The 16,487-nt window shown below is 39.8% G+C and overlaps 1 protein-coding gene across 3 annotated transcripts in view; it reads left to right on the forward strand.

Moving 5' to 3' along the window:
* ddah1 (dimethylarginine dimethylaminohydrolase 1) overlaps window positions 1-16,487 on the forward strand; it is an 83,142-nt gene that overhangs the window by 61,480 nt on the left and 5,175 nt on the right. For all 3 annotated transcript variants that reach the window (XM_036140888.1, XM_036140887.1, XM_012878058.3), the window contains 3 exons: window positions 18-91; window positions 6,068-6,187; window positions 10,230-10,373. In XM_036140888.1, coding sequence (XP_035996781.1) covers window positions 18-91; window positions 6,068-6,187; window positions 10,230-10,373 — 338 coding nt within the window. The remainder of the gene's footprint in view (window positions 1-17; window positions 92-6,067; window positions 6,188-10,229; window positions 10,374-16,487) is intronic.

Genomic DNA, 16,487 nt, shown 5'->3' on the forward strand with positions numbered 1-16,487 from the left:
TTTTTTTTTTTCACCAGGTCGAGAATTCTTTGTGGGCCTTTCTAAACGGACGAATCAGAGAGGAGCTGAGATCCTAGCTGATGCATTTAAGGTGAGTTTATGTGGTCCGTCAACTGATACAAATTTGAACCGGCTTGTTTATGTTTAGGACCACTGGAGCAAAGATGTCACAACCAGGCATACACACTCATCTTGGGTCAAATTAGAGTAATTGTTTATTCTATTCAGAGTGCTGTATCCAAGCATATTTTTGGGAAGTTGAGTGGATGGAAAAAGGTTTGGTGGAAAAAGGTGCCAGGGACAGGAGTATTTTTCTCACTCTGCTGAGTTCTCCTACTGTTCTCCAATTTGCATTGCTGGTTGTTATTTCATCTTTTACCTTTTTGTTCTCTGTCATTTTTTTTCTTCATAGTAGGTACAACTGGTCTGGCGTTCTGTTAGCTGTGAGATCATCCAGGGAAGACAGATCATCCGCTATTAACAAATAACGTAGAAAAGATTCCTGGATCAATGTGTGCTTCTGTGCTTTTTTTTGTCTCTTTTTGTGTCTCTGTCTCTTCTCTAACCCCCAGAAGCAGATGACCGTTCACACTGAGCCTGGTTCTGCTGGAGGTTTTTCCTTCCCGTTAAAGGGGAGTTTTCCTCTCCACTGTCACTTCATGCTTGCTCAGTATGAGGGATTGCTGCAAAACCATCAACAATGCAGACGACTGTCCCTGTGGCTCTACGCTCTTTCAGGAGGAGTGAATGCTGCTTGGAGAGACTTGATGCAACCTGCTGGGTTTCCTTAGAGAGGAAACTTTTTGACCAATCTGTATAATTTGATTGAATTTGACTTTGTAAAGTGCCTTGAGATGACATGTATCATGAATTGGCGCTGTGGAGTCTATATTCTGTATGGCACATGGGTATGCATGCGTTTCATCAGGTTTCTTTTGTATAACCTGATGTAAAATTCAAACCAACATAAATAATGCTTGAAGCGTGCAATGTCTCTATAATAAAATGGTTTCCCTTATATAAAGTGTTGTTATGATGCTCAAACTCATAAAACGCAAAATGCTGTTGAATAAAAATATCCAGTAAATGTCATTTCATCTCCTGAGGAGGTTTGGCTGTAGTGCCATTTTTATTCTGATTAGCTGGTCAAAACCAACCTGGTGTTTTATCTTCATTAAAATGTCGGAAATAAAAACGACTTAAAACTGCAGAAGACAAAAACTGAGAAGAGTAATTTAAGAACAGTCTGTATTTTCGGTAATAGTGACTTTATCCAGGGTTGAACTTGTTTTTTTGTTCCTCAGCACAACTGGGGCTGATGTTATTGATTGATGCAGCTGTCAGAAGTATCTGTGGTAATTAATATTTAGTGCCTTGGAGCAGGCCTTAGCTGGCTTTGCCAGTACTGTCAACGGTTATTAATCAGGAAGTGGATAACAAAGATTTTTTCAAAAAAGTTGATTTGAGGGAGTAAACCATGTATTAATTACTTCATGGACAATTTCCTCCTATGTCATCAGTAATTCTATAAATCATCCTGTTCATTCTTGGCGGCTGTCCTGACAAACTGTTTATGGGTGCTACTGAAGCAGATGTTTCTTACTGCATGCTGATGAGTCATATTCTTAGTTTAAACCGATAAAGCAGATTTAAATGATCCCATCATCGATTGCTGCATCAGTCAAAGCTTTTGATTTTAGGATTTAAAGAGCTGTTTCTAATTTGTTTGTCTAATAATTTTTTAACTACTTCTGGGCATTTATAGACTATGTGTAAAGTATTATCCTGTCATTCTCATTAAAATCCTGAATTTACCACTCTTTATCTCCATGCACTATAGAAGACGTGTGTGGTTCAGAAAAGACACTTCATGGACATGACATTAGGGTTTACAAAACTTGTTTATTTCTTGACATTACACCTGCATAAAACGAGTTTTTACTTTAGACATGTAAAGATGAGTGAGAGAGTTTTACATAACTTCCGACAAACCTTAATGAAAACAACAAAAATGCAAAAAAAAATAAAATAAATAAATCCACAATCCAATGTTATGAGCTGACAAGGTTGTATAAAACATTAAAACTTTGGCCTAAAATTGGTATAACAAGCTACACAATTATTTGGTGCTCAATATAGAATATAATGTCACATATTTGAAGTTGAATTTCTCAAACTTAAAGAACTGACAACGATCTGATAATTTTAGTCATAAGTAAAACTTTTCTAAGTAAGCCAGGATTGCCCTAGATACTTATGGACAGGTCAGGACAGTATCTGTACAGTGCTTGTTGACCATAATCACCTTTTATGTGTTTATGGGTGCAAACCAAGGAATTTGATTTAGGATTACAACAGTTGTCTTATTTTTAAAAAAAATTAAAAATGACATGGCAAAAAGTATCTACAAGGGAGACAAAAGGCAATTGGTTTGAACTCTTTGGTTGGAAAAAGAGGCTGGACAACAACACAACCCATTTCAAGTAAAAAAGGGTTTGCAGCCCTCCAAAACAGGACAGAAAAAGATAAAATATTAAAACTGTTTGTCTCCAATTTACTTGGTCTAAACATCATCGATCATACAGTTAGCCGGATGACTTAACGATGTTGTGGATCAATCTCTTGTTAAATGGGCTGCGTCCATTCGCGCCTGAGTTGGTAAGGTATCTCCCAAACTGGAAAACGTATGATGGCACAGGAAATCGTATGTATGGGGGGGGGAAGTCAGTTCATGGCAAGCCGAGAAACACGCCGCATGGTTTTAGCTGTTTTGCAGAAGCTTCGTCTCCGTCTTCTTCAAACTTTCCTCTTTGTTGTGGTTTAAAGTTCACATCACGCTCACCCAGACCTGCATCCGGAGGTTTTTAAAATTCCCCGAGCATTACGCCGACAGCAAGATTTATTTCAACCAGGATTTAAGGCATGCCGCCTTCAAAAAGAGTCAAGGCCGTGACTCTCAAACGCGGGCTGATTTTATCTGTCTCGTTTGCTGTCTGAAAAAAAAATGAAAAATGAAAAAAAACATTTTGCTTTGCGATCCATTGTTCATCATGTTTGGCCTCGGTCGGCAACAAAGCTGCGAAGCACGCTGACAGGCAGACTCAGAGCTGGGTCATAGAGTCAAGAGTTCAGCGCGTTACGGTAACTTGAACCGCCTTATTCTCCTGCTCCCTTTGTCCCATCTGCATCTGATTTGAGGAGCTCATTACGGATTCCTCCGTGTTTTCTGTTATCTTTGATAAGATGGGACTAAATGATGCGTTCCTGGCAAATTGCAAAAGGAAAAATCACTTACCCATCAATTATTGTTTTTTCCATTTTTTTATCAGATCGCTCCATCCTATCACTGTTGGTTTTTCCTTTAATTATCGAATGATGGATCGTTCCCGTTTCCAGGTTTGTTTAGTGCTACACAACTGCATGCAGATGTGAGGGCTCTTTGCTTTAAGGTTCTTACAGATGTTGGGATAATGGGTGTTACTGGTGGAATCAATTTGTCTGGAAAGTAGTGCAGAGGTTAAAGGATCTTTTTTCCTCTTATGCTGTTGTAAAAGTGTTGATTCGTTATCGGCGGTACCCGAAAAGCAACCGTCTGATTTTCTGCTGTCTCAATAGTCTTTTTAGTTCAAAACATGAAAGTGAGTCTGTCAGCTCAGATCAAAAGGAGCCGTGCCTGCCACTTTAGCCCATTTATCTTGATAAGACAAGAAGAATGGCTTGCATTTCTAATTTCACACAGAGACTTCCTGTTTGTGGATAAGGAATGGAGAAAGAACATCCTGTGATTTCCAATGGTTCCCAGTGGAGCCCATAAGCACACACACACACACCAAAAAAAGGAGTACAGGAAAATATCATAAATGGGCTAATTTTGTTTTTTTTCCCCCGCATGATGTATTATGAATTGCCACACTGCCGTTCATTTTTAGCAACAAAGAGAAACATTGTGCTTAATTTGAACTAACGGTGTGCTACAAGTTACCTGATAAGAATTTACATGACAAACCCGGAGGAAAATTTCACAATGGAGTTTTAACAGGAAAACATAGCAAGATATGTCCCAAGTTTGTTTGTGTCCAGCCTTTTAAAATCCAGTAATGCAAAGAAAGAAATGTGTCCACAAAAGCACATCCACATGGGTGTTAAATAAGGCTTATTTCAAGTTACAGCTCCCTTCATGATTTTAGTCCTACCCCACCCTGGATTCAGCAAATGTGTAAAATAATCCGCAAGTGTACTTTCAATGTTCAAAAGGAAATTCCCAACTAGGTCTGTCAGGAAGTTGCAGCTAAAATCAAGGGAATGTTGGAAATACCATGTTTTCACAGGCTATGCAGTCATTTTTTATAAGCGGATGTGAGGTATTTTATTCTTGCAAAGATGCCAGTTTTTAACTGCTTTGTTACCCCGTCTGTCCAAGATCGACTGCTGAACCTTTATGATAAATTAGCCTAATCTGACTTTGTGAGAGCTTTTATTAATTAAAAAAAGTTTCTTTGTGATGCACAAAGTGCTGCAGGATAGTGTGGTGATCCATGATTCAAATACCAATTCATATTTTCCACATGCATTTAGCACATTCTCCCTTTGCGCATGCATGGTTATATATATATATGTATATATATATATATATATATATATATATATATATATATATATATATATATATATATATATATATATATATTTATTTATTATTATTTTTTTTTATTTTTTTTCTTTGTTTTTCTTTTTCCCACAATCCAAAAACATGCAAGTTGAGTTTATGGGAGATTTGAAATTGACCTTGGAAGTGAATGCTTACGTGCGTGGTTGTTTTTCCTTGTTGGCCATGTGATGAATTCGCTAACTGTCCGATGTAACGCTTAACAGGACCATGTAGGTACAGTTAATGAATAAGTACGTGATTGAAATCTGTGCTAAAACTGCTTTTGGTCAGCTGCGTACCAAAATCAAACCTGCTGGCACGAAATGAACGTACCAGTTATACCGAACTTTTTCACGTTGTTAGTAATGGTTCTTTGGGCGTCAATTACTTCCTGTTTCTTTGGGGTATAGATGTGTTGTGACACTGAGTCCCATTTCTAGTAGTCCCTCTTCAAAATGGGAAAGAAGAGAGAGCATGACGTTTGATTAAGACTGATGATTGCTTATCTTGATCATCACATCTGGAAGTGACAAACCTGAGCAATAATTGTCAAGTTTATAACAACAGTAACAACAGTGGAAAGATAAATTAAACTCCAAAGCTCACGAACTTAGACCTTGCAACAAAGAACAGGATCTTTAAGTTATATTTACCCTAAGGTGTTGCACAGATCTGTACAAAGGGTATTAATAAGGGCACTATACAACTTGGTACCATTACTGACTGTTGTGACGTTTACCTTCACAAAAAAGAAAAAAATACTCCTTTTTTTTCCCTTTTTTTTTACTTGCAGAGCGATCATTTAGTTCTAGCTTCAAATATGCCAGGCAGGTTAAAATAAACTATCAGTTCCAGCTGTAGAAATACAGTTTTGTGTAACTTTTGTTTTTGTAACAGCAGTAATAACAGCATTTGGCAAGCAGACTTCCTGCAGCAACATAAAGTGGCTCGAATCAGGTTCCGGCAAGTTCCTGTGTAATCTTCCCAGGAGCCCAGGGCTCAGTGACATCACCTCTCAGACACTTCTGCGGGTTACACCCCGAAATGGTTTTACTGTACTTTAAATGTGCCCTCTGTATGCTGTCTTCTGTTATTATTATTATTATTATTATTATTATTATTATTATTATTATTATTATTATTAGGGATTAGACATGATCACTATGATTTTCTTCATAGCTTGGATTGTAGATCTAGAAATCCTACCGTTACTCAACCACATTCAGCCAAGGTTGTTTAAATGTATTTATATCTACAGCAGGTGGAAAGGCACCCTTCTGAAAAGTGTTTTCACATTACTGGACAAATGTTACACCCCAGAATTCACACAGATTGCTGAAAACATATTCAACCAGCATGCATCCTGTGCTCGCGAGGCTTGCCTTGTTCAGCTTGTATAATTGGATTGTGTTTTTCCAGGACTATGCTGTGTCCACTGTGCCAGTGCTGGAGGGCCTACACCTGAAGAGCTTCTGCAGCATGGGAGGACCAGGGCTTATCATCATCGGCTCCAGCGAACCAGCACAGAAAGCTCTCAAAGTAGGCAGCCTCTTGGGCAACAACACACACCGTTGCACAAGTTAATTCTGACTGAACTTCTTTAAAACCTCGAACCTTGATGGCACCTCCTTTCTGCAACAAAATGAAAAAAAGCCCGCTCCTCTTAATCCCTCTGCATTAATTCATATTCTCTGCTAATTCGCAGGGAATGCCTCTGGCATTTGCTCTCCAGCTTTAATTACGACGCGTTTTTGTCCTCCTATTACACAGCTTGAGCTCATTACCGCATGAAAGGCTTCTAAATGGAAATTCACAGGATGTTGGGCGTCCAGACAAGAGACAGCTTACAGCCTGACAGAGACAGATTGGTGGTTTACACCGAGAGAGCACTAAATCTCAGCGCATCCCAGCCAATGAACTATCCCAAAAACTCCCAACCATCTGCAAGTCAGTTTTTTTTGTCCATACTACGCTCGTATGAAACTCGCACAAACGCGCATGCGCGCACAGACGCGTGCGTGCACGCACACTAATCGTTTTTTTTTTTTCCAATTCAAAAACGTCCACAAGCATACACACTAGAGCAAACACTTGGCTTTCTCGCGTCCTGCTTGACAGGTCTTCTCTACCCTCGCTTTCAGAGCCAGACCGCCCCCTACAGGCCGAGCACATAATGCGGTGATGTAAATATCCTCATTTTGTGTATCTCTGCCAAAGTGTACACAAGAACAGAAGAATCTGTGTATAAGCACATAAGCTAATTAAATGTACTTTCCAGCTCCCGCTCATTAAGACTCCTGGCTGTTTGATCGCCAACAGTAATTAGCTGCTGGAGTGAGGAGTGGCCTTTAGCGATCCTTAATGGCAGAGGGCTCACCGGCTAATTATGGCTTACGTCACCCTCTCCTGAAGCAATTAACTTCTGTTTTAAAGGATTTTTAACAACCCGGCATCTGCCGTAGGGTGATATTGTCTTCGTGAACCGTCCCTCAACTCCATCCTTGACACGTCTGCTGTGTTCCTCAGTCTACATGGTGCTGTGGGTTCATTTGTAGATGGATTTGTTTGCCTATTTCATGCTTTAATTCCTCCCAAAATGGTTGCGTTGACTTCCGTTTAAACTTTTCCTCTTTTATTCAAGAGGAATTTATACCACTAAATACAGAATTGTATTTAGTGGTATCTGAGTAAGGGGCAGAGAGATACGTATTTTACAATCCAAAGTCATTTTTGCCCGCAACCAGCTAATTAAAACTCATTTAGAGCCTCAGATGTTACCTGATCTTCTGAATAATTACAACTTAGATTTTTTTTTGTCATAAATGTGTCATATTGGATATTTTTTCCATCTTTAAAGAACCTTTTTTTTATTAAAATAAAAAAAAACACACACAAAGCTTTTGCAAAAGGATGATGATACCTTTCTATGGGATGTTATTTGTGGAAACGATGTAAAAAGCCCAAAAAAAAAGCACATATAGCTTCCGATCTCATGACAAACTGCGGCTCTTTGCTTTGCTCTCTCACGCTGACAGGACTGATTTCGTCATCCATCTGCGGCTGTCAATTCCCAGCTTTCCCCAGAAAGTCATCATCCCAAAATACAGCCCCTGTCACGGGCTTCAGCGCCCACTCCCTGTAATCACACAGGCACACTAACCACGCCCTGCAGCCCACCGCTGGGCAGCTTTGACATCATCAGACTCCTCTTCGCATGGCCCAGCTTGATTTGTGAGCTCATCCCTTCCGGCTGGTCAGGGTCTGATCTCCACCTCCAGATTGCTAACGTTGCTTCAGTTTCACAGATGATGAGCTGACCACATACCGGACGTCAGGCGGAGACAAATGGTGTCATTTTTCCATATTTTGTCAAGATGACGCTTTTGTACATTCTGGAGAAAATATTTTTGAAATTTTACATTCATTTATTTTATGTACTTTAGTCTACAGAGATAGAAGTCTTGCTCCTAGGCCACAGGACTAACCACATTAGTGTAGTATTTACCAGAAGGAACAAGCAGTGTTCATCAGCAAGAAAACATTTCAGTCTCACATTTTTTTCTCAGGGTGCTGTTCGAGCCGTGAGCAGAATTTACCTCATATTGTGTTGCTGTTGCTTGGTGAAAAGGCGAATTGTAAAACTTTTAACGGCACCCTGGGCCCTACAAATAATCATACCAGAGGTCAAAAAGCAGATTATTGTGATCGTCACAGTGGAGGGCATCACATCCAGCAAATTGTCGGAGTCCTTGTCATCTGCTTGCCAGTGCTTCGCCCAGAACGTATTTTATTACTTTCCTGTAAGTATTTAGATTTATCGCCTTTGACTGGGCGCATTATGCTGCCCCCCGTAACCACTCTGTGTATTAACTGGACATAAGCAACTGTCCAGGTATGAGTCAGCATTTATTCCCAAGAGATTTACACTCAGATCTGCTGCTAGGATCTTTTATTTAATAAAATGTTTTCCCTGATTTTTACACAAACATGAATAATTAGTTTATTTAAGAGTTGTTTAATGAAGTTACCAAACTGATTTTTCTGCCAAGGTTTAAAGTATTTGAGGTTGAAATTGTGAAGAATCTAATTTTATACAAATACATTTGCAGAGTTGGGCTAATCAGGTGTGACCTTTTGGTGGAATCAAGGCTTAGTCTCTGTTCTGTGACTTGGAATCCAGCTGTTTGAGACCTAGTTTACTAGATTTACACATACCACCCAGTTTGGTCTGTAGCCAAGGACACTTTTTAAAGTAGTGTTTTTGAAATTTAATGTTCATCTTTAGTGACATTACAGGATTTTTAAGTGGCCAGTTTTGAAACATGAGGCAGTTCTGTTACATGTATGAAATTGCTGATTGCCTCATCTTTGCTCTTCTGATGTTTTTTAGCATTTTGGTTCCAAACGTTTCACCTTACGCACGTCATTTGCTAAGTCGGGTCTTTCCCTTCAATACTGAGATTTATTACCTTCTCTAGCCAAACAATTTTATCATTATTATTCTTCCAACTAAGCAATTTTGGTGGAGCTCAGTATAGCGATTATGTCACTTCCTGTGAGCTAACTAAATTCTCCCAGGAAAAATCTCACAAAGTGGTAATCACTTGGTGATGCTGGTTTTCTTTGCTGTATACTGTAGGTCTGGTACAGGCGGTGTGACGAGCTCCGCAGCTTGTCACGTCGGTCACATGTGCTCTGGGTAAACATTATCTGATCTTTGAAAAGCCCAAGAGGCCAGTGGTGGAACTGGCATTTCTGGTATTCCATGGCAAATGTCAGTGGGGTTCGTAGTGCCAGGAATTGAGCACAGGGCCCACTAGGGGGATGGTGGGCCCTCAGGCCGCCCTCATGGAGTCTGTGTCAGATTGTACGGTAGGAGATTCACATCTGTGGCCTGCTGGATGTCGTTGTGCGGGGATCTGGCAGCGTTCAGTATGTTCCACCTAGCACAAATGAGGAGATGCTTGTAGCAGATGCTGATGGGCCATCATGGGCATTGATCTCTCTCTCTCATATTCAAAACTAGTGCAACCAAAACCCCTAAAATTAGAAAAGTGTCCTATCTGTACGGCTATTCTTGTTTTTGGACTTTCAGATCTCTATTTAAAAAAAATGCTTTTGTATTATATGTTTTCCACGTCTTCTTTCCGCTCAGCTCAAATACATTTGTCCACAGAGGAATAAACCTTAAGAAGCACCTGCCCTACTTCTGATCATAACATCCTGAACACCCTGACTTTTACTCAGCCCACCCTTCTTAGCCCCTCATCCAACCCTAAGCTCCTTCTGATTACATAAAAAACATGACATCTGCCGAAAAGGAATGTCTGTCTGCTCCTGTGTTCTCCATTAACCCCCCCCCCAACCTCCCTCTCCCCCTCCCCCGGTCACCCACCGCGGTCTGGCGAGTAAAAGGATGCTGAGCTGCTTTTGGGATTGTGGGTTCGGTTCTGAGACAAGGAATCTGAGTGGAAGTCTGTTTTGTGTCTATGTTTTTGTCCACCGTGTGGACTCTCGCATTCACCTCAACACGTATTTAAGTTTTTTATTTTTTATTTTTTTTTGTTTCCGATTTGATCAGATCATGCAGCAAATGAGTGACCATCGCTACGACAAGCTGACGGTACCGGATGATATTGCTGCCAACTGCATCTACATGAATCTGCCCGACAAAGGACACGTGCTTCTGCACTGCACGGCGGAGGAGTTTCCAGAGAGCGTAAAGGTAACAGTCGTCTCAAATCCCATACTTACTTTCTCTCAAATGCGCAATTACGCTGTCGGCGACGGGGCTGACGGTTACACCTGCGGTAGGAAGGACCACCATCAGGACAGCCAGACTGGTTTGGCGGCTGATAGTTAAAGAGAGGTTGTCTGTGTTACGCTCCGTCCTCTCCAGACCTCTGAGAAAAACAACTGGCAAGATTGGGAACCCCAGCAGGAGCTACGTGATTATCTTCCCTCTGACCAAAGCCGTCTTTTTCTAAAACAGGAAGCTGCAATTTTAAATGAGCTGAAGTACTGAGGACGAGGTTTGGATAAGTTGAAAAATAAGAAACTTTCTCTTATCCGTCAAAACTTGAGTTATTCTTCAAGGTGGTTCAAATGAATGTTTTCACCGACAGTGAATCAAACGTCTTCCTTTACCTAAAAGAGTTTACTTGTAGGAGATTAACTGAGTCTCCAAAGCTTTATCATGTTTGTTATATGCATCCATACATCCACTCATTCTGTACCTACTCTGTCCAGGTCCATTATTATGATTGAACTGGCAGGAGTGGCACTTTTTGTTACGAGAAACATAGCTAGGGGGCCGTAGAGTCTGCTGCAGCCAAGGTTTTGTCAGTAGCTCCCTTAACAAGTTTCTATTACTTTTTTACATGCACAGCTCTAAATTAAAATACTTTTTTGAATGTATTTTTAAGGTATTTACTCTATATTTGAACATTTCCGGTTTGAAATCTGGAATATTTCTAAAACCTGAACTTGTTACTCTAAGCTTAAAAAGAGATTCATTAGAACATTTTGAAATTTCTGAAACTCTTATTATGTTTGTAAAATAATATAAAGGGGAATTTTCTATATATTTAGCCATTAGGTCCGAGCTTACAATGAGACAAGAAAGAACTCTGCAATGGCAGACAGGTCATCCATGCACTGAATTAATCTGCTGTCGTTATGAAACCTTTAATCTAACAATGAAAACAAGAAAATCGAGACAGATTAAATCACACATTATTTGTATTAAACCATCAAGACTTGTTGCAGACTGACACCTCTCAAAAGTCAAACTGGGTACATTTGAAATAAGCGATTTTGATTTACACACACACGTGTGTGTGTGTGTGTGTGTGTGTGTGTGTGTGTGCGCGTGTGTGTGTGTGTGTGGCTCAGTGGGAATCCGAAAGTTGTTGGTTCCATTCCAATACATTTGCTCTTAAGTTTCCTGCTGCTTACTGATCCCATCGAGTCATTGACTTTCAGCATTCACTAACACCATCTCTTGCAAATCGGACAATAGTTTGAGACCCACTATGAACGAAGGTCTTTAAAAAAAATTATTTCATTAAATCATAATGAACATCCTTTGTTGTCCTTTGAAAATTATGTGTGAACAGTGACTTGTCTGGAAAAAAAAAAACACATCTGTGTCTTCCACATAAATCGCACAATTGTATTTAAGTCTGAAACTGTTTAGACTGAACAAAAAAGCCGCCTGTGACCAATGACACGTATACTTTGTGTGGCTGCTTGACATGAATTATGTGTTATTTTCTTCATTTGTCTGCCGGGTCAGGGAAGACTTGAGCGGTAGCTGTATCATTTCAATTCTTTGGGGTGATTCCAAAGCACAAGTCATAATGGTTCTCACAAGATTAAACCTGGCAACGTACAGTCGGTAGAGACAGTGCTCAAACCTCAAAATGTACTCTGTGGTTAAAGGCCCAATCCCTGCCAGCTATTTTTAGAAGGAGGAATTCACAAAATAATGTGTCTTCGGACTTAAATCCACAAAGAAGTCTTAGTTTTTTTTTCCAGGAAGAATGGCTGAGGGAATTTAACTTGAGCATGGTAAAAAATCTATTTGTGTATATTATGCTGCTTACTTTGGGAGTACCTTTTAAGAGTTTTTGGATAGGTCTTTGAAGAATTTACAATGCCTTTCAAATGCATTTATTCCTTTTTAGATTTTTATTTTTGCTTTTTCACATTCAGCCTCCAACTTGAATACATTTCATTGGGATTGTTTTAGGTAAACCAGCACAGATTAGCCTATCACTGAGGTTCAAAGAGATTACATTTGTGAATAAAAGCACCACGAAGAATACAAAGACACACCACACATTTGTATTTGTAATGATTTAAAAAAAAATGTGGCATTTCTTTTCTCCCAATGCTGCGCTGTTTTGTGCTTCCTATCATATAGAATCCCAAAAACATTTAAATTTGTGGTTTTAACATAAAACATTGAAGAAATAGCTAAAGGCAAGGCACCGAATGTTGATTTATGAATCATTTCCACCTATGTGATTTACGGATATCAGAAGCTATTCTGAAACCTAATTTCTGTTCCCGAATTTGCACATATATGAAGTTGTGTAACTCGGAGAAGCATGCTAACAACACCAGACACAGTAAAACAGCAGGGGCTGCTTAATCAGAGCTGACTGCCTTTTCTTGCACAGTGGGTCTGGAGTTGGTACATGTTTCCCAGGGGGAATTTTTGCTTGCGCTTCCTGTGAGATGTAGAGATTTGTCTGCATAATTACCGAGGCGCTCTGCAAGACATCTGCTTCCAAACACTGTCTGTCTTGACCTCTTCTCTATTTTTAGCTGCTCGTGAAGTTACATAAGAGTTCCACACAAACAGAGCCAGGGGGTCATGAGAGAGGATTGGTGGGTCTGACAGGGTGGAGATGGGGCATAATAAAGGGTTAGCAATGTCTTGAAGGTACAGTTTGGAGTTAAATAAAGGTAGCATACAAAAAAGCCCAGGGAATTATGGTTCCAGCTGTGTTGGACCATGTCAACCTGACCCGACACATAAGTCCTGACTGCTGTAATGAGATCTAGGCATGAAAAAGAGTGACTCTGTGGATTAAGAGGTGCTGTAAACAGCAGGAAATTTGCTAATGTGATGTTCTGAGAGTTATGCAAAATCCCGACTTCTCCTGAGGAACACTTAATTAGATGATTTAACGTGCAGACTGTTTGGTAGCGATGAAGCTATCATTACATTTTTCCTACACTGAGAAGTACAAATACTGAACAAAAAAACAACAACAACTTAAAACTCTTACTGAAAAGTTTTTTTTTTTGCTCACAATCAAAACAAAATGACAAGGTAAAATAAGCAAAAAGCCATTTTCAAATAGAGATTTATTTTAACTTGGCTAAGTTTCTTTGTCTGGTGCTCCTGTTGTGTGTGGATCTGGAGAATGCATGCAACTATGCCCCCTGAAGCATTTTGTACAGGGGGTTTTGTAGGAGAATTAGATAGCAAGGATGCTTTTAAAAGGCTATTGGGCCCTTGTGTTGTCGCAATCCTGAGTTGTTTGGGTTTGGATCATTTACTTGTTGGTATTGTCTTATTTTAATACATTTTCTTTATTTTTAGTGAGGTGTTTTATTAGTTTATGCTTTGTTTTCTGTTCCTTAGTTTAGTCCTGTGCTCTTTGTTCATATAGAATTATTTCTCTAGGATCACTGTTGGATTTTTCCCCTTGGTTTCTTTTGATCGCAGCTCAGCCTTCTCTGTAAATTACTCTCCCTCCCTCAGCTGCTTTGCCTTTTCTTCCCGCTTCAGCTGCAACTCATTTCATGTGATTAGCTCTTCTCTTATCTTTTGTCCATGACATACAGAACCAAATCAAGACTTGCCTCGGCATTCTTGGTATAAAGTCAAGCTTGTTCCTAGTGCACTGTGGACAACCTCATGGCTTAACCTTGTCACTGATCCAGTTTTTGGTGCTCATGAACAGGAAGTGTGAAGAAGATGGAGTCTGGTTTGGAACCTCGAGATCTCATCTTTGTTTTTTTGCCGATTAATTGATTATGATGCCGTTTTCAAACCTTCATGCTCAGGACAGCTAGCAAGACTTTGTGGTCAGCTTTTTTTATTCTGAGGTTGGGGTTTTTAACTAACAAATTGTATTGTGCTTTCGTCAATGTTCTTCATGCATATTTAGAAGTGTCACGTTAGAAATGGTTGATGGAAATTGCAACATTTGAATCAATGTACAAAATTTTGCAAAAAAAAAAAAAATGTTTGCTCGCTTGAAGTTTTTTTTTTTTTTTTTTTCAAAAAACGGGAGATGGAAACATTTGTTGCATAAGTTCTCACGTAGCGAACACTTACGTTACATGACTGATCGGCTGTTTCTGCTGCCGATGTCTTCCTGAATGTTTTCATAAGGCTCAAAAACATGGTTGGAAGCAACAAAAGGTATGTGTGTACAGACGAAGATACTCGAGCATGTCTTGGCGTCAACCGTGAAAAAAAGAAAATTGCAAAATATTCATTAAACGCTCGCTCCATTACTGGTCTGTAGTCTGTGCTAGTTCGCCACCGCTGCTTTCTGTTTATTACAGCCATGAGTAACGTCGATGTATGCTGACATTTCGCTTTGGGAAGCCTGATTAATCCGCTACAAACCAGTAGTTGGAAACACGTCTGATTCGCATTCTCTTTTTTTTGCGACATTTTAAAAGCTTGCTCAAAATTTCCATGAGAACTGGATGGAAACAATACTAGTCTGAGGAGCGGAGGAGTTAAAAAAATCTTGATGTCTTGTTAACAAGGGATGGCAGAGTGTAACGGTAGATGAACAGAATGACTGGGGCCTTATCGACAGTGAAAGGCAAACTTTGGATTTAACACTCCACATTATGGACCTACAGCCATGAATTATGCATTATAACTGAAAAGCAAGATCCTGCAATTAAATGCTGACATGAGTTTCCTCCATAGGTTGGGTTGGCCCATCCTTAGAGAGAGGGAGAGGTATCATCTGGGCTAGCTTGAAGTGAAGCCTCCCCCTTCACCCCGACTCACATATCGAACTGACTCAGTTGAAGTAGTTTGGGCATCTGATCAAGAGGCCTCCAGGATGTCTCCTATTTGAGTTTTTCTGGGGCATAACCACAACTTTCTGAGGACCCATGAGCAGGGCACACCTTGGATGTCGGGATCCTCTGAACGGGCTGCATAGTTTGACTAAAGCGAGGATAAACGAAACACAGTAGTTTAAAGGATGGATAAAACCACCAATTACTTTTCGGGGGTATTGAGGATTGTGGATTGAAAATAGTGAAGGAGTACAGCTGGAGGGAAATGTTTGCAAGATGTCAGCAAGTTTCTATGATCAGCTATTACTGTTCACCATGTGAAAAATTACAACTAGGTTTGTCATTACGTTCCTGCTCCCATGTGGACATTTATCTTTAACAGACAGCAGTTAAGGACAAATGCAGACAGGTAGATTTCCACATTAGTATTTAAGTCAATACATGAAAAAAAAAAGAATTACGTAAAAGCTATGTAGGAACATGCATAGTTTTCCCTGTTAGAATACTCCTTGTTAAAGGGGAGTGCCATTGTTTCGGTTGCCTTGACATTTGGCTTATTTTCCTGCATTACACAACATTCCTTAAGCAGTCAGTGTAGTGACGTTAGAGATATCATCTGCATCAACAGAAGCTTTGTTCACCATATTGCATCATTCCATACAAGTGTGTTTAGTTGGTCCCTCTGGTTGTGCTTTAAGGCCTCACTTGGTATCAGAATGGGGTTGAAGTGAGAGTTTAAAGAGAAAAATGTCCTGGTTTGGAAGTGCGGTAGGAAAACAGCGGCTTTCTTTTGGAAAATGGCCACAGTGTGACACATTGCTTTACAAGGGTCCTTGGAGAATACTGTAATAGTTCTCACTCCATTTTCTGTTCTTTTTTTTTTGTTGTTTTGAGATTTTGCTTAGAGACAAGAAAATGTTTAGAGCTGTTCTCTTGCTTAATACTCAGGATTTCTAGCACCAAAAAACTATTTAACGAGCACATTTGTCTGAACTCAAAAAAACGTGCGTATGTTTTGTGAAATCGGGATTCACGCTAGTAACAACTGGTGGGATGAGCATTTAGTTTTATTTTTTATTTTTTATGAAAAATGATTTTTGAAATCCCCAAAAAAGTACCATTTCAGGTCCAGACAGCAACAAACAATTAGATCTGCAGAGAGGATCATCAGGACTGACCTTCCACTCGTTGACAGGTCATCATGGTCAACTCATGACCTGTAGAGGGCCAGGGCCAGTAAAAGGGAGGCTAACATAGCTGTTAACCCAAC

Source organism: Fundulus heteroclitus, chromosome 9 (genome assembly GCF_011125445.2).
Source record: "Fundulus heteroclitus isolate FHET01 chromosome 9, MU-UCD_Fhet_4.1, whole genome shotgun sequence".
Taxonomy (NCBI): domain Eukaryota; kingdom Metazoa; phylum Chordata; class Actinopteri; order Cyprinodontiformes; family Fundulidae; genus Fundulus; species Fundulus heteroclitus.